Genomic DNA, 19,420 nt, shown 5'->3' on the forward strand with positions numbered 1-19,420 from the left:
TTCTACCTTTGAGCCAGTTCTGTATTCACATGGCTAGTTCTCCCTCTATTCCGTGAGATCTAACCTTGCTAATCTACATCATAAATCAGCCATCCAACTAATTAAGCTAACACACCAACAACATGCCATTGGCCACTTTAATGGCTTGCTGTACTTAACTTTTATTGACTCATGAACCAGGACCCTGATGTCCCTTTGAAGTTTAGCACTTCACAGACACTCACTATTTAAGATAAATATTTTATTTGTTTCTCCTACCATAGTTCTGAACCTCACATTTCTCCAATTGTGTTCCATCTGCCACATTCTTTGCATTGAGGTGGTGCCAGACCAGAGGAGAATGGCAAATGCAACATCCTCATCCAAGATACTGGATGCCAGTTAGTTTAACATCAGTAATTAGTAAGATTTGATAAACAGTCCTCCTCTAGCCCTCTTGTAGCTACTACTTACTACTAGGAGTTCTGCTTTCATGCATGTTTGTCTATCTGTGCCATCCATGCACATCTCAGATTTCAATTGCTCTGTGACACCTGTCTTGTGTCTACGCTTGTGTTGGTGCATCTTTCTGCTGTCCTCCACTTTATCCTCAGAATTGAGAAGGTGTGTAGCTCAGAGTTTCTGGATGTAGGTTTGCTCGCTGCGCTGGAAGGTTCATTTTCAGATGTTTTGTCACCATACTAGGTAACATCTTCAGTGAGCCTCCAGAAGAAGCACTGCGATGTTTCCTGCTTTCTATTTATATGTTTCAGTTTCTTTGAATTGGTGATGTCATTTCCTGGGGTTCCAAATATTGAACTACAGAAGCAATCATCCCAACATCCACAAACTAAGCTGCATCAGAACATTATTTCAATGAACCATCACACACTGCAGCACAGAGGAACTACCCAGAGCAGAGGAAAAATCACCAATACAGCGTATTCAAAGAGAATGGGTACCCAATGAACACAGTCCACCGATTCCTCAGCAACCAAGCCAAACAAGCAGACAAAACGCATTCAGAAACCTTAGCCACTCTCCCTTACATCAAAGACATCTTGGAAATGACTGCTAGACCACTCAGACCACTTGGCGTCACGATAGCCCACAAACCCAACAGCAGCTAATGAAGTTGAAAGACCCTACACAGACAACAAGCAAAACTAATGTTATCTACAAAATACCATGCAAGAACTGTAGCAAATGCTACATTGGACAAACCGGCAGAAAACTAGCCAATAGGATACATGAATGTCAGCTAGCCACAAAACAATATGACCCTGTCTCACTTGTATCCTTACATACAAATAAGGAAGGACATCACTTCGACTGGGACAGCACATCCATCCTAGAACAAGCCAGAAAAAGACATGCGTGAGAATTCCTAGAGGCATGGCATTCCAACCGGAACTCTATCAACAAAGACATTGACTTGGACCCCGTTTACCACCCCTTGAAACAAAGAACAGGAAATGACATCACCATAGGAAATGACATCACCAACCCAAAGAAACCCAAACATGTAAATAGAAAGCAGGAAACATCAGCAGTGCTTCGTCCAGAGGCTCACTGAAGATGTTACCTACTACAGTGATGATCGTCTGAAAATGAACCTTCCAGCTCAGCAAGCGAACCTACATTCAGAAGACAATCTCTGTGGCTTTTCATCTCTGATGAAGTGGCTGAAATGCTGACATTCTGGATGATGTTAGAGATTTTGTCCTTGCAACGTCAAGCACATCTATACTGAAATTCTATATGCAGACAATAAAACTAAACAACCTTCTTAGCATCTATATTTCAGGAGCCTCTATTTTCTTCCACAGATGTTTGTTTCCCAGCTCTCTCAGGCATGCATTAAAATGGATAGAATGTACCATCATTTGAGTCTTTTCCCTTCTTTCAACATTGAGTTTGTTGTTAATGCATCCTTTTTCTTCAGAAAATTACTTCTGGTCACCTGTCTTTTATGACTTTGATATCTATTGTCTTCTATTATCATTTGTCCTAAGTAGACAAACATATCCGTTTCGTTACTGTGTGGCACCGTCAACCTCGATTGTGACTCTAGATTTTCCATTGTATTCCTTCTGATTATCATTGACTCTGCCTTTTTTTGGTGTTCGTTTTCAATCCACGTACTTTTAAATCTTACTTTATCTGTGATATTTTGTGAGGCCCTTCCTGATTCTGCAAGTAGCATCGTGTCATCAGCGTATCACAAGTTTGTTCTTGCTTTCAAGTTTTACTGCTGAAAGCACCTTTTGATTCTCTGAATGTTTGTTCTGTTTATTGAATAATTTTGCCAACAGTTGAGACTCTTGGTACACTCCTCTCTTCATTTGAAACATACCCAATTGTCTATCTTCAAACCTGTTGCTTGTTATTTGGTCCCAATATAAGCTGTAGATCAATCACATATTATAAGGACTTTGTAGAAAGTGATATTTCACCAAAGGTCTGTACCAGTGCAATTGTTTGTTGTCTTTTTTAAAATCCCTAAGTAATTTTGATCTTGGAATGCAGGGTAAAATTCCAATATTTTCTGATTATTTGCCACTGCTTCGTGTGGCATTAATGAGGATGAAGTAAATCATCTGTAACATGGCACATGCTAGTAGAATGGGCAGACAGCTGGAATATATGACAGACAGGTCTGTAGTGGTGTATTTTGGTAGGAGGGATGGGAAGAGACAAAATAGACTTAATAGCACACTGGTAAAAGAATATGCAGTGACAGAATCACCTGGGGGTGCGCACACATCAATGTTTGGAGGTTGCAGAACATATTGAGAGAGTGGTTAGTATTACATTTAGGATCTTGGACTTCATAAGTAGAAGCATTAAGTGCAGAAGCAGGAAAGTTATGATGAATCTCAATGAAGCTCTGATTAGACCCTCACTAAACTATTGCATATGGTTCTGGTCATCACACTTTAGGAAGAATGTGAGTGTCTTTGAGAGGGTGCAGAAAAGATTTACCAGCATTTTTCCAGGAATGGGAGGTTTTAGCTACAAGATTTGATTTGAAAAATTAAGGCTATTCCCTTGAAGCAATGGAGATTGACAGGAGATTTAATTGAACCCAAAAGCTTTGAATCTTTTGGATAAATTAGACAAAGAAAATCTGTTCTCCTTATTACAAGGATTAACAGATTACTTAAAGGTAAGAGATGAAGGTGAGTGTGAAGAAGAACAGTTTTGCACAGCAAGTAGTAATGACTTGGAGCCTGCAGCTTATGAGGTTGGTGCAGTCAATGATTTCAAAAGGAAGTTGGGTTGGCAGCTGAGGAAAATAAACGTGCAGGGGTATGGAATGAAGTTGTGCTGAGATTTCTCCCCATAGAAGTGAAAGCCACCATAGTCCCAGAGAACCACAGGCTGTTCCCTCATGAGAGAGACAGGTGACTATAGTGTGTTTTAACCTCCTGAGGAATGAGGTTGAGAAGGAGGGGCATCTGTTGGTGACTTCATCAGGTATGAGAACCCATACTACAAGAAATTGTGATCGACAAGGAGCTCAATGTTAAACATAGCCAAACTCTTGTTGATGGGAGATAGCTGGTTCTAAGAAAAATTCATAAGAGATGTGGCTGTTTCATGTTTTATGCAATTACTTCTTTTTAAGTAGTTTGCTCATGCACTTTTTTTTCTAGCTATGTTTCCAGATGCAAGTTGACTGCCTTCAATTGTTAGCTAACTTAATTGCTTAAATTTCTTGTATAAAATTAATACACCATTGGTTGACCTGATAGTTCTAGTATGGCTGAGATGCTCTTTGTTATTGAGGATCACAATGGCAACTTATGGGGAGTTCAGTTTTTCCTTGAACCTGGACATTGCAATTCATTGCTAGGACTTGTCAATGCGCAAACTTTATCTGTTTGTTTGGTTATGTTATTATTTACCCTGACAAAATCAGACATACTGCGGGAAGCGCAAATGGTATGAGTAGGTCTGGGAGAGTATATGTAGGTGTGAACAGGACTAAGGATGCCATGGAGGTTGGGAGTTGGGAGTGAAATTGGCCCAGTAGAATTAGAAGTTGGATAAGGGAAACATTGAAATCACTTTAAATCCCTTCAGTGAAAACAACAAATACTGGAGGTCAGACTGCAGGTCAGACAGTATCCATGGAGAGAGAGAGCAAGCTCTCTCTAGTCCAGCTCAGATGAAGAGCCAACTAGACTCAAAACGTTAGCTTGCTCTCTCTCCATGAATGCTGTCTGGCTCACTGATCTCCAGCATTTGTAGTTTTCAGCACAGATTCCAGCATCTGCAGTAATTTGCTCCTATTTAAGCTTACTTGTAAACAGCTGTGAATACTTAGAAAACTCTTAAAAGTACTTGGGTAAACAGTAGCCCTCCCAAATGTATTTGTTGATTGTTGCATCCTATAGCTGGGAGAGGAATCCTGTCTGTTTTAGCGTATAAAAAGGTAAGATTGTAGGGTCAGCAGTGCTTTCCTTCACTGTAATTTACTTCTATTTACTTGTAGGATGAAAGGAACCAAATCTTGACAGCTTACCTTTGGATCCGACAAATCTGGTTTGATGCTTTCCTCAAGTGGGACCGCGACAAATATGATGGGCTTGATGCTATCCGAATACCCAGTAGCTTTGTGTGGAGACCTGATATTGTTCTATATAACAAGTGAGTTGGAATCCATTGCTTTGTCAACAATTTAAACATTTCAACTGTGTCTCATTTCCAAAGAACTTAATTTCTATAAACACAATTGGATGTTTTTGAAAATTGTGATATGTGAAAATATTGATTTACAATTTAAAAATGTTAACATTTAATCAATCGTTGGAACAAAGTCCTGGAATTCCCTCCCTATTTGCATTGTGAGTCTACCTACAACACGTGGATTGCAGCAGTTCAATAATGCTGCCACAGCCAACAATATACATGTCCACAAGCAAATAAGAAAAAAAATCATAAATATCAGTCATAATATAATACTCAGGTTCTGATTTCATTACATTCTGGCATTATATTACAGCATGGACAAAAGATCTTAATTCCAGACGTGAGGTGAGAATGACTGCCCTTCACATCAAGACTGCATTTAATCAAGGTGTCAAGGAAACATAGCAAAACTAGTCAATGGGAACCATGGGAAAAGCTCTCTGCTGATTGGAGTCATACCTAGCACAAAAGAAAATGGTGTAGTTGTTGGAGATCAGTTGTTTCACCTCCAGGATATTTCTGCAGGAGTTAACCAGGGTAGTGTCCAAGGCCCATCCATCTTCAGCTACTCCATTAATTAGCTTTCTTCCATTGCAAGATTAGAAGTGGGGATGTTCACTAACAACTGCAGAACTATCTGTGACTCCTCAGACACTGAAGCAGTCTATATCCAACTGGATAATATCCAGGTTTGGGCTAACAAATAGCAAGTAACATTCATGCCACAAGTGCCAGGACATTACCATCTCCAATAAAAGAGAATCTAACTACTGTCTCTTGACATTCAATGGCATTGCCATCACTGAAATTCCAACTATTTATATCTGGGGAATATAATTGGCCAGAAACTGAACTGATGTGGTCATATAGATACTGTGGCTACAAAAGCAGATCAGAGACTAGGAATCCTGCAGTGAGTAATTCACTTCCTAACTCTCCAAAGTGTATCACCATCTACAAGGTGCAAATCAGGAGTGTGATGATATACTCTCCATTTGCCTGGATAAATGCTGCTCCAATAACATTTAAAGTATGATACCATTCAAGACAAACAGCCCACTTGCTTAGTACCAAAGTGTGTCCGATCTACAAGATGCACTGCAGAAATTTGCTAAAGAACCTTGTTTGGCACCATCCAACCCACAACCACTTCTACCTGGAAGGACAAGGACAGCAATTATATGGGAACACTACCACCTGCTAGTTCCCCTCCAATCACTCACAGTCTGACTTGGAAATATATCTTCGTTCCTTCAGCATCATTGGGTCAAAATCCTGCAATTTCCTCCTTAACAGCATTGTGAATCTAGCTACAGTGCATGGACTGCAGTGATTCATGAAAGCAGCTCACTACTACCTTCTCAAAGATAACTAGCAACAGACAATAAATGCTAGCCAGCCAGCAATGTCCACGTCACACATCCCACAAGTGAATAAAAAAATTTCTCCTTTTATCACGTATAGGCCCATTAACAACTCTTCAATCTTTGTTTATTTTAACTGCTTCATATACCTACACCATCAGCAAACTGAGAGCAGTTTCCATTTTTAATGCCCACATAAATATATTTGTCCACTTAAATGTTAATCGATTTTCTTGAAAAAAATGTAATATATTGATTACTATTTGATGTTATTCATATTGAAACTTCAGTAAATAAATTCTAATCTGATAACTACATTTTTAGTCTGATGGTATTTAAAAAAAGTTGTTAATGTTGTATGTTTTAAGGTCTGAATGTTAAAGTCTCCATTCTGTTGTCTACAATACAATTAGCACCAGTAGTGGACCATTCAGACCCTTGAACCTGTTCTTCTATTCATAGAGTCATAAAGATCTACAGCACAGAAAAAGGCTATTAAACCCATCGAGTCTGTGCTAGTTGAAAACAACCATCTAACTGGTCTAATCCCATTTTCCAGCCCTTAGCCATAGCCTTGTATGCGTTGGCATCATAAGTGTCCATCTAAATATCTTTTTAAATGGTATGGCCTCTGTCACCCTTACAGGCAGTGAGTTCTAGACTCTCACTACCCTCTGGGTATAAAATGCTTCCTCACATCCCCTCTCAGCTTCCTGCCCCTAAACCTAAATGAGTGAGTTGCTCTTCGGAGGGTCGATGTGGATTGGTTGGGCCTGTTTCCATACTGTAAGGAATCTAATCTCATAATCATAACTAAAACTGTTGAGGCCAGGCAGCATTGTAGTAATAACCTTAAGTGCCCTTTCCAGTGTGACAACATTGCTCCCATAATGTGGATTCCAGAACTGCACAAAAAACTCTAACTACGGTCTAAATAACTTTGCACACTGTTCTAGCTTAACCTCCCTGCTCTTAAACTCTATGCATTGGCTAATAAAGGCAAATATTTAATATGCCCTCTTAACCACTTTATCTACCTGTCCTGCTACCTTAAGGAACTGATGGCCAAGCACATACAATAAAGCTGATTCTGTAAAGATCAGTTGAAACACTCGGCCAACAGTTTAGCAGTGAAGATGAAAAGTTCTACTATTTGTTTAAAAGAAGCAAATGAAAAACTAATTTCATAGCTGAATCAGGCATTGAGTAGTTAACAATGGAGACCAGGATAGTGCTGGTTTGATCCCTGTTCTGTCCACAATCAGCGATAGCCAGAACTCTGCTAATTGACACATGCACTGACCTCAGCACCCTTAAATAGATATAGAAACTAAAGATATATTGCCTCTGGGAAGGCAAAAAGATCAGGCTTGACACACATTTTTCACACTTGAATAGTTGACTTGGATGTGAAGAAATTAGACTATGGGATCATGGGTCAGGTTTTCATAGAAGACTGCTTGAGAAATAATAGTTTTGCAAAGAAGAAAAGCCTTCATTAGAGAATGAGGGAGGGTACAAAAAAAATCAGAGTAAAGTTAAAGTAGTTAATTTCTAGATGGCTGTAATAACTTGTATTGATGAAATTATTCAATACCTTTTTCTTTAGCTATCTTTATCTTGCTGAATAGACCTGTGTGTAACTGACTGCTGTGGGTGCTTTGGTAACTTGTTATTTTAGAGCTGATGATGAGTCTACAGGATCCATGGAGACTAACGTGGTGTTAAGATATGATGGGCAGATTACGTGGGATTCTCCAGCGATTACAAAGAGTTCCTGTGTAGTGGACGTGGCCTACTTTCCATTCGATGATCAAAGGTGCAACCTTACATTTGGCTCTTGGACCTACAATGGAAATCAGGTTGACATCATTAATGGACTTGACAGTGGAGATCTAACTGATTTTGTGGAGAATGTGGAATGGGAAGTCCATGGAATGCCAGCAACAAAAAATATAATAACATATGGGTGTTGTTCAGATCCTTACCCAGATATCACCTACACAGTAATCCTCAAAAGAAGGTCTTCATTTTACATTTTTAACTTATTGATCCCATGTGTAATGATCTCATTCCTAGCACCATTAGGATTTTATCTACCAGCTGATTCTGGAGAGAAGGTGTCTCTTGGTGTGACTGTGCTCCTGGCACTGACTGTGTTTCAGCTGATGGTTGCAGAAAGCATGCCTCCATCTGAAAGTGTTCCACTGATTGGTAAGTGAACAGCCTTGAGCAACGGTAACTAGAGAATTCAGGAGCATGGTTAGGCCACTGAAGCCTCTTGGAGCATGTCTACCATTCAATAGTAGAGTATCATAGTGGATTTTCTATCTTAGTGCCATATTCCTGTTTTCTTCCTGCACCCCTTGACAATCTCAACATTTGTATGTCTCTTTCTTGAATATATTGAGTGACTTGCACTGCATGGCCTTTTGTGGTAGAGGATTCCGCAGATGCATTGCTGTTTGAATCAAGAATTTTTTTTCTCTCTCAATCCTAAATGATCTACCCCACATCCTGAGACTTTGACCCCTGGTTCTAGACTCCCCAGCCAAGAAAAAAACATTCTCCCTACATTTAATATGTCCAGCAGCCATTAGGATTTTATATTTTTCAGTCAGAATCCCTTTTATTCTTCTAATCTCTAGCAAATAGAAGCCAGTTGAACATTCTTTCCTCATACAACAGTCCTGCCATCTCCAGTATCACCCTAGTGAACTTCCACTGCACTCCCTTATGGCAAGTATATTCCTCCTCGGGTAGGGAGACCAAAACTGCATGCAGTACTCCAGATGTGGCCTTAACAAGGCTCTGTATAACTGCAGTAAGATATTTCTACGTCTAAACTTGGGTCTTCTCGTAATGAAGGCCATATTGGCCTTCCTAATTGCTTACTACACTTGTGTGTCTACTTGGCTGGTATACAAGGACACCGAGATCCTTTTGTATATCTGTATTTCCCAATATATTACTATTTAAATAACTGTTACTTCATATTTAGCCACTTTCTACTACATCTGCCATGTGTTTGTGCACCCACTCGACTTGTCTAAAACACCTAAAAGCCTTCTTAAAAAATCTCTACCCCATTCAGTTTTGTGTCATCAGCAAAGTTGGAAATGTTGTATTTGGTTCCCTTGTTCAGGTCATTCATATGTCATATACTGAAGCACTGATCCTTGTGCTATCCAACTAGTCACAGCCTGCCACCTCTAAAGGTCCATTTATACCCAATGTTGTTTCCTGACTGTCAACAAATTCTCAATCCATGCCAACATTATCCCCTATTTCACGTGCTTTAATTTTGCCCAAAAGCCTCTTTTGTGAGACTTTATCAGAAGACTTCTGAAAATCCAGAAACATCACATTTACTAGTTCACATCTATCTATTCTACTAGTTGCAATCTCAAAAACACTCCAGATTTGTTAAGCATGATTTGCCTTTCATAAACCCGTGCTAGCTTCAGTTAATGTTTTCCAAGCATTCTGTAATCATGTATTTTATAAGACACTCTAGCATTTTCTCCATTGCTAATGTTAGGTTTGCTGGTCTGAAATTCTCTTTATTTTCTCTCCCTCCCTTTTTAAGTAGTGGGGTTACACTTGTCATTCTCTAAGCAGCTTTAACCCCATTAATTTCCTTGTCACTATATTTTCTTAGTAATACTGATTTCCTTCAATTTGCCCTTTTCATTAGACTCTTGGTTCTTCGATACAATTTGTGTCTAAAGAAGGTTTCTGTCAAATACCTGGCAGGGTTATAGAAGTGGGCAATGGATGCATGGTTATGGAATTAACATAATCCAGAAGTTCTGAGTTGATGACCTTGTTCTACCAAAAGATACAAAATGCATGAATAAGACAATGAAGGTGGAAACTGTTCAGCTTCAAAAACTGAAAGCAATTACTTAATGATTGCATTAATGAAGAACAACTTCCTGTCCTGTGCCAACAGGCAATATAGTATGATTCGTCCCCAGCTTAGACACTTCTCATACTAATTCTATCAATTGAATTTTGATATAAAGGGCCTTGTCATCACTATTTAATATTCATGTCCTTGTATATCTATTGTAAACTATTGCTTTTTCACTGGGGGTATTGGTCTGAGCTGGTTTTGATTTGGGTTTGGGACATGTGGTGGGGACCTGCAATCATCATAGATCCATTGGGCACTATATTCCCTGGATTCAATAAACCGAGACCCCTATAATGTACTCAGCTACTGCCTCAATTTCTATAATTGGGCCTCATGTTGTTAACAACACTCCAAATACAGCTTTTGCATCTTCCACTTTTCTTTTGTGCTCTCTCTTCCACCTTTTCCACCTGAAACAAACCTCCAGTTATCTTCTTAAACCCAAAGCCTTTACTTTTTTGTAATATATCTAGTCATTGATTGGATTCAACTATTATGTCAGTTACTCAGACTCCAGCCTGACTTGCCAGAACTGTCAGTTCAGTGACCAAGAATTATGATTTACACAATCTCACACTAAACACAACCCCTTTAGTGGGAATTTTAAATAAAATGGTTTAAATTAAACTAAACAGTTACTGTTGGGTTACAGATATCCTTAAATGGTAAATCTGAGTTGAATGCAATATTTTACTAAGTTTTCCTGCTTGCTTAAATTGGACTTTTCCAATATGCAATGTTTGTCTTTTTGAACATTCCTGCGTGAGATGTTTTCAAATGTTTACGTACAAAATACAAGTTTTGAAAGGGATCATGCATTATTTTCTTCTGGATTGGTTCATTGGATACATAGTTAGTTGTTAGCTGGTTAATGTTTTGCCAGCTTTCATTGGTTTATCAATAAAGTACATAAGGATTTCTTATCCCACTCTGATCAATGTTCTGCAATTAACTGTTCTATTTCAGTGTAAATGTTCCAGTCAATTCAGCAGTAACATTGCAATTAACAAGTATTGCTTTAATTAGCAAGTGTTGTATCTATCTGGTTCCAATTTAACTAACAATGCTGTAAAATTGGCCCTCTTGTGGGACAGTGCTAGCATTCCTACCTTTGAACCAGGAAGTCTGGGTTCAAGTTCCACATGCTGCAGAAGTGTGTAATAACACCTCTGGACAGATTGATTCAACAAATGTTTTTAAATGATCTGAACACCCAGCCAATCTGCTTACCCTGTCTTTATGCTGATATTTGTTGCACACCTTCCTTTACTTTTACCTTTTCACTTCCCTATGAGCTCTCCATGTTCAACCTGGTTTGTATTATCAACTTGGCATTCTCTCTCTGCACCTTAGACCCACCAGCTTGATAGTTTCAAGATTAGAGTAACGCTGGAAAAGCACAGCTGGTCAGGCAGCATCCGAGAAGCAGGAAAATCAACGTTTCCTTCATCAGGAAAGCTTGATAGTTTGTCTATCTTGAGATAGCTTTGCTTGAAACCAAGTTTCACCATAGTCAACACATGGCAAGAAACTGAGAAGTGCCTTTTAGCAGAAACCCTGAAAGGAATTCATGTCTTCATGAAAGATAGGGCAGAAGTAGGCGATGACAACGTGGATGGGTATATGAATAGGAAGTGTTTGGAGGGATATGGGCCAAGTGCTGGCAGGTGAGACTAGATTGGATTGGGATATCTGGTCGGCATGGACGAGTTAGACCAAAGTGTCTGTTTCTGTGCTGTACATCTCTATGACTCTATAACTCGCAAGTAAAATATACATATTCCTCAAGATTTATTTTCTATTGAAGGAATGGAGGAAAGAAGTATTTCATCTGACTATGGGAGTCATTTGAATGTTTTGTTTTGGTAGATTTGCACATAAGCAGATCATTTGGATTCAGTAGAATGCATGAAAACAATACATTATATATACTGCTTGCAGAGGAAGTGGCTATGAATAAAGTCACCTTTTCTTAACTCTGCATGTTCTTAAAATAATTCATTCAATTTTAGTTCTGGTATGAAATCATTAAACCATTCCAATATTTGTTTCTGTTTATTCCTCAGGTAAATACTACATAGCAACAATGACAATGATCACTGCCTCCACTGCACTAACGATTTTCATCATGAATATTCATCACTGTGGGCCAGAAGCCAAACCTGTTCCAAAATGGGCAAAAGTGATTATATTACAGTACATGTCAAAGATCTTTTTTGTGTATGACATTGGTGAAACCTGCACAATGGTGCAAAAGAGAAATGGAAAGAATCACTATCCACTACAGATGGATCATTCCAAAACAAATGGAGAATTTGGAAACGATGATGATTTAACACTAAGTGCACACCTTTCTAAAATATGCCCCAACACCATGCTGAAGGATGAAGCTACTCTGTCTGCGATACCAATGCATCGGTGCCCTGTATGCAACCAGAAAGTACCGAATGGACATTTTGATAAAAGTATACGTGATGGTTGTGAGAGTGAAGAAGGTCTAAACATGCCCTCTTGTTTCCGTCATTTACATTGTGGTAGGGTGGCAAAAAATATTGAATTTATAGCCAATTGTTTTAGAGAGCAAAAAGCAACCAATGCTAAATCTGCTGAGTGGAAGAAAGTGGCAAAAGTAATGGATCGCTTTTTTATGTGGATTTTCTTTGTCATGGTGTTTTTTATGAGCATTTTAATTGTAGGAAAGGCAACGTAACTTTATTTTCACATCTTGTATAATTTTAATTGTTTAATCATAATTACTAGTCTGGCATCTTTTATACCTTGGTAGTAGCAAAGTTTAGTAGTGGATACCATTTTAATTCTCAACTGGTTTAGTCAAGTTTTACTTTAGTTTTGTGAACCTGAATGTAGAATCCATCTGCTCTCTACAAACAATTTAATTCAATAGGTCTTTTGGTCCTTTAGATGTTAAATCTTGTTTTCATAATGCAGGACTAAATTATTTAGTTAGTTGAAACTTTGTAGGAGGTGTAGAAAATAGCAGTTTTCTTTGTGAATTCTCAAACCTGCGATTCCAGGAAACATCTGCTGAAGCCGTTACATTTGCTAAACTAACGTTTTTTTGCAGGTCTGTTCACTACTGTGTATCTTATGCAGGTATTGCTGCATAACTACTTCTATAAATGCATTTGGATTTGTCATTTGGGTCTATTAAGTGAAGTAATGGTTGACCGGCCCAAGTAACAATGATCTTCTTTCATTTGATCAGACCTTCTTATTCCAAAATCAACCTTGAAGACAAGTACAACCAAAGTTCTCTTCTTCACCATTCATCATTTCCTTCACTACTTCACATTCACCCTATCTCAAAGATAAACTCCTTGGTCTTTATCCAAATTGAGCCCATTGTTTAGTTGCCTCTACATTGTTTTCTGCTGCCCCTTGATATCCAGCCTTCTAATCCCTCCGCTTCCATCCTACACTCATCAACCATAAAAATTCTCATCTTCTTCAAGAGATCCATCATTTGTTACTTTTGACTTTCTTACTAACATTGTGACCCTTTTGGATTTTGAGAACAAATGTACTTGCCAGCCTCTCTTTAAAAGTGTCAACCATCTTCTGTGGCCACCCACCCCTAACACACTTCCTCCACCTCAACCCCTCCATCTGGCCTTTAAACTGCACCCAACTTGTTCATTGAGAACTGTTGATGTGACATCAATTACCTTAATTTCTCTGCACTTCTCATCAATTGGAATCTGTCTCCAGCTGAACTGACTGCACTCCGTGCTGTCATGTCCAATCCTGACTTATCATCAAGCCTGTTGACAAGGGCAGTGCTGTTGTTGTCTGGCATGTTGAACTCTACATTGCTCTTTTTTGGTACAATGTTAGTGTCCCAAACTTTGAGGCAAGAAATCTGGATTCAAGTTTCACGTGCTGCAGAGGTGTGCAATAACATCTCTGAACAGGTTGATAACAAACTTTAAAAAATGATCTGAACTCCCAGACAATCTGTTTACCCTGTTCTTATTCATTGCATGTCTTCCTTTTATTTTTATCTTTTCACTTGCCCACTCAGTTCTCTATGTTCAGTCTAGTTTGTATTAGGAGCTTAACATTTTCCATGTGCACCTTTTTAGAGATACATACCTTATGGAGACTGAGCACCAGCTCTCAGATATTTCTTCATTTCTCTCTCTGGGCCATTGTGTCCATGACTGTCAGCAACTTTATCTCATCTGGGGATCTCCCCATGACAGCCTCCTAGTTCAGAGTTTCCCAACCCCAGACAGTCTACTTCTACCTTCTTCCCAAAATCTACAAACTGGACTGCTGTTTGGGCAGCACAGTGCCTCAGTGGTTAGTACTGCCACTTCACAGCAGCAGGGACCCAGGTTCGATTCCAGCCTCTAGTGTCTATCAGTGTGGAATTTGTATGTTCTCCTCATGTTTGCGTGGGTTTCCTCTGGGTGCTGTAGTTTCCTCCAACAATACAAAGATGTGTGGGCTTGGTGGATTGTCTAATGTGTGGCCTTAACTCATATGTGCTGATTCTAAAAAAAATTCAGTTTGGAGCCCATGCCAGTGTTGACATGATTTGTATAGCTATTGGTGAATGCAAAGAAATAGGGTGCTATTTGGGAATTGCCATTAGGTTCCGTTACAGGTTATGGAAGTATACATGCAGATTGGTAACCTTTTCGAGATCAGCAAAAGATTTCCAGGGTCTCCAAGGCTGGGCCTTGAATTGATCCTGGGTGGCTAAATTAACAGGAATTACAGTAAGCAGGCAGTAGCAGACATTTAATTCATGACACTTCAAAAATGCATCCCATTAAGGAGAAAAGACTTTGTGAGGGTAAACCAACCATTCACCAGAATATTGTTTGGGATGAAGCATTTTTTAGCTATGAAGAGATGCTGGATCAGCTTGTGTTGTTTTCTTTTGGGGTAGAGAAGGGACCTGATAGAGTTATACAAGATTATGGGGTAGTGACAGAATGAATAGAAAACAGCTGTTCCCATTAGTTTAAGAGTCAATAACAAAGGAGCTTAATTTAAAAGTAAAAGGCAGAAGGTTTAGAGGAGATTTAAGGAAAATCTTTTTCACTTCAGAGAGTGGTGGAGGTTTAGAATGCGCTTCATAGGGGGATAGTTGATCCTGGATACCTCACAACATTTTAAAAAGTACTTGGAAGAGCATCTGAAGTGTCATAAACATTCAAGGCTATGGGCCTGGTGCGGGAAAGTGGGATTAGTGTAGGTAGTCGTATATATTTTGGCAGTACAAACTTGATGGGCCGAAGGGACTGTTATGTACTGTATGATTCTCTGAACCATGGTGTACCAAGAAAGTTAAGGAGAGTATAAAGTTGAAAGAAAAGACATTTATAGGGAGTAAAAGATCAGTGATAGCCTCAAAGACTCAGATAAACTCAGAATTCAGCAAAGGAAGACCAAAAAGATAATGGTGAGAAAGTAAACTATGGGAGAAAACTAGTGATGAATATGAAAATTGACAAGAGCATCTTTAAATATATAAAAAGGAAGAGCGAGATCATAGTGAACCTAGGCCTCTTAGAAAATGAAGCTTGGGAGATGGTTATGGGGACAAGATACTTTAAACATTCCATTAATCCTAAATAATACTGGGGAGGAATTAAGTCCCATTGCTGGAGAAAAATAGTATTAAACAAGCTAAAGGCAAAAAAGTCGCCTGACCATGCTGGCTTGCATCCTAGGATCCTAAAAGCGATAGTGTTGCAATTTTCCAAAAGTCCTTGGATTCTGGGGAAGTACCAGATGATTGGAAAATTGCTAATCTGACACCTCTAGTCAAAAAGGGAGGCAAAAAGCAGATAACTATAGGTTGCTTAGCCTCCCATTTATTGTTGGAAAAATGTTGGAATCCATTATTAAGGAAGGATTAGCAGAACATTTGGAAATCATAATCTAATCAAACAGAATCAGCATGGCTTCATGAAATGGAAATCATGTCTGGTTAATTTATTAGAGCTTTGCCTTCACAAGGAGGGCAAATAGTATGTGTTATATTCCAGAAGGATATTGACAAGGTACCTTGCAAAAGATTGTCATATGGGAAGGGCCCCTGGTGTTGGAGATAGTGGATGGAGAATTGGATCATGGGCAAGAATGTGGAGTAGGGTTTTTTTTTCAGGTTGGTGACCTGTGATAAATGGGGTTGTACAAGATCAATACTGGATCACCACTGTTTACAATATATATTAATGACTTGGAGGAAGAAAGTGAATGTACTGTAGCCAAATTTACAGATGAAACAAAAATTGATGAAAAGGCAGGATGTGAGAAGGATACGGTTTATGGAACTGATGATAAGTTACATAAGTGGGCAAAGAGTTGGCAAATGGAATATAGTGGGAAAATGTGAAGCTGTTCATTTTGGAAAGGAGAACAAAAGAACACAGTATAATTTAAATCAAGGGAAAACTGCAGAAAGCTGCAAGACAAAGGGACTTCGGGGTATGTGTACACAAAATATGGAAAGGAGATATGGAGTTACAACAGATGATCAAGAAGGCTAATGGAATGTTGGTCCTTATATCAAGGGCTTTGAAGTATGAGTACAGAAGTCCTACTGCAACTGTACAAAGTGCTGGAGGGACCACATCTGGTGTACTGTGAGCAGTTTTGAAAAAAATATTTTTTCATTGGATTAAGTCCAGAGAATGTTCACTAGGATGATTCCCAGCATAGAGGGGTTGCCTTAGGAGCAAAAGTTAAACAGGATGGGGCTGTAGTCATTGGAATTTAGAATGAGAGATGCTCTCATTGAAACATTAAGGGGCTTGACAGGGTAAAGCTGAGAGAATGGGTGAGTGTAGGACAGAGGGCACAGTCTTAGAATTAAGGGGTACCCATTTAAGAATGATAAGGAGGAATTTCTTTTTTGAGGGTTGAGCATCTATGGAACTCTTTGCCACAAAGTGCTGGGATGCAGAGTCTGTGTGCATTTAAGGCTGAGATAGATAGGTTCTTGATCAATTGGGGAATTGAGGGTTATGGGGAAAGGGCAGGAAAATGGACAGGAGGGTGTCTGATCAGACATGATTAGGTTGGATGGCAGAGAAGGATTGAGGAGCTGAGTAGCCTCCCCCTCTCTTCTTCATATGCATGCAGACATGCATAAGTCGTTGGGGTGAATTTGCAGATTTGTATTTGCAGTTATATTCTATTTTGTTCAAAAAGCACACAATCTGTAGGCAGTCAGTCCATGTGACATGTTATAAATTCCTACTTTGGAAATAGAACCGGTCTGACTCAAGGTTGGTATACAGACAGACTCTAACCTCATACCTTTAATGCATTGTCTGAGCTGAGATGTCACTTTTTTTATATAAAACCTTAAGTTATCTTGGGAATATGACTTGAAAGAAGTTCTGGGATTTTCATATTAATGAATCAAAACCTGCAACCGATTCTAAGTGATTAAAGACTTGACAGCAATCTAGGTTTGTTCAATACATCGCAACAGTTGTATGACATTTTGATCTTTTACTATAAATTCTGTGTCCTATGAGCCTGTCCCATTAGCTACCTGACAAAGGAGCAGTGCTCTGAAAGCTTGTACTTCCAAATAAATCTGTTGGACTTTAACCTGGTGTTGTGTGATTCTTAAGTTTAGGTGATTGTGTCCTGTCCTTTACAATGAATTCTCATATCAGCTGAAGGCAAACATCTTGCTACTTTATCATTAGTTAATTATTAAAGCTGGGGCTAATGCACATGAAGAAGTTGACATATTAACAATTTAAGTTTGTAAATAATTATTTGCAATATATAATTCGCACAATTTCTATCTTTTATTGATCTGCAAGTGACGACTACAAATTGTTTTTAGCCAATGAATATCTGGGTTCAATAATGAAGGAAGATATGTTGTGGTAGGTGTCAATGATAATTTTACAAAATTGTACATATTGCAAGTATGTTCAAGTGTTTCAGATCATTTTTTGTCCATTAGATATATCCAGATTACCACCTGAATTTTGCAGACTACACATCGATAGGGGTATAAATTTTCAAAATTCTACAAATTGCAAAATTCAAAAAAAGCTTTTCTTCCTCCTTCCATTTCTGGTCACAAATTCTGTTACTTCACCTTTACTTCCAGGTCAGTTCTTCAACATTTCTTCAGTTCTGATTAAAGGCCATTGACCTGAAAGGTTAACTGTTTCTTTGAGCATGGACATGCTAATCTTTTGTGGCAATCTCTATTTTCGTTCCTCTTTTAAGTATCTTGGACTGTTTTGTGGTAAGAAAGACCTGACATAAATAAATGCTTTGTTGTTAGAATGTCTTTTATAAGTAAGGAACTTTATCATAGACACTTCAGGAATTGCTGTTCCACATATCAGCTCTCTGACTGGTTAACTGTAACTGAACTGAGTGAAGTCAGTTGCCTTCCACTGACTTTCCTGATGTAAGTGCAATTCCAAACTCCTCTTTTTTCCAGAGTGGGACTTCCCATGAAAAAGTTATATTTTTAAAACAATGTCTTGCAGAGTTATGGATTTTGTATTGGGAAATTTCTTCAGGACAATATTATTATTTTGATACAGTCCCATGATTAGCACAATACTGTCACTTTGAAAGTTCTTTAGTCAATGGCAGAAGCTTAAGCCCATCATCCAAATAGGACTTATTCAGAGGAGAAAGTGAGGGCTGCAGATGCTGGAGATCAGAGCTGAAAATGTGTTGCTGGAAAAGCGCAGCAGGTCAGGCAGCATCCAAGGAACAGGAGAATCGACATTTCGGGCATAAGCCCTTCTTCAGGAATCTTTCAGGAATCATTCCTGAAGAAGGGCTTATGCCCGATACGTCGATTCTACTGTTCCTTGGATGCTGCCTGACCTGCTGCGCTTTTCCAGCAACACATTTTCAGGACTTATTCAGAGCCTGTTGATCTGTAACACCACTGTGACTTGTGCCCTGGACATCATTGGAACTTCCATCTGGTTTCTATCCGATGAGGAAGAGAATGTGAAACTACAAAACAATAAGGCAAGGTGACATAATGAGAATGTTAATATATAAAACTAGGCCTCTTACTACTAACTATTGAGGCTTATTGCTCTCACTGGCCCTCTTGCGTGATTATCCGTTTTCTTGCCAGTGACCACATTGGTCGATGGCTGGGAAGATTTCCTCTTAAATTTCTACTCCCTAGTCAGGGTTCAGCTGTCAATTCAGAAACAGTTCAGGTGAGTTTGCTTAATAATTTTTGTGTGGCCAGCATTTGCCTCTCTGGACTGTGCCCTCCATCTCTTTTAATCCTAAACTGCATGCTCAGACCCACTGAGGACCTGGTTGATTACTCAGAGCCAGTCCTCTAACTGATCAGCAAGATACCTGCCTGAACCCTAAATTCCTTCAGGAAAGACCCGAGGAGGGTAATGATATTTCTTCACCCAAAAGAGAAAATGCTGGAAAATCTCAGCAGGTCTGGCAGCATCTG

General features: G+C 39.0%; 1 protein-coding gene across 3 annotated transcripts in view; it reads left to right on the top strand.

The window, feature by feature from the left end:
• Positions 1 to 17,559, top strand: part of chrna9a (cholinergic receptor, nicotinic, alpha 9a) — a 91,475-nt gene extending 73,916 nt beyond the window's left edge. For all 3 annotated transcript variants that reach the window (XM_087987521.1, XM_043692625.2, XM_043692597.2), the window contains 3 exons: positions 4,481 to 4,635; positions 7,723 to 8,255; positions 12,027 to 17,559. In XM_087987521.1, coding sequence (XP_087843647.1) covers positions 4,481 to 4,635; positions 7,723 to 8,255; positions 12,027 to 12,670 — 1,332 coding nt within the window. In that variant the 3' untranslated portion in view covers positions 12,671 to 17,559. The remainder of the gene's footprint in view (positions 1 to 4,480; positions 4,636 to 7,722; positions 8,256 to 12,026) is intronic.
• Positions 17,560 to 19,420: the final 1,861 nt, after the last annotated feature.

Source organism: Chiloscyllium plagiosum, unplaced genomic scaffold (genome assembly GCF_037043375.1).
Source record: "Chiloscyllium plagiosum isolate Xiang-an unplaced genomic scaffold, Cpla_swu_hap1 HiC_scaffold_1, whole genome shotgun sequence".
Taxonomy (NCBI): domain Eukaryota; kingdom Metazoa; phylum Chordata; class Chondrichthyes; order Orectolobiformes; family Hemiscylliidae; genus Chiloscyllium; species Chiloscyllium plagiosum.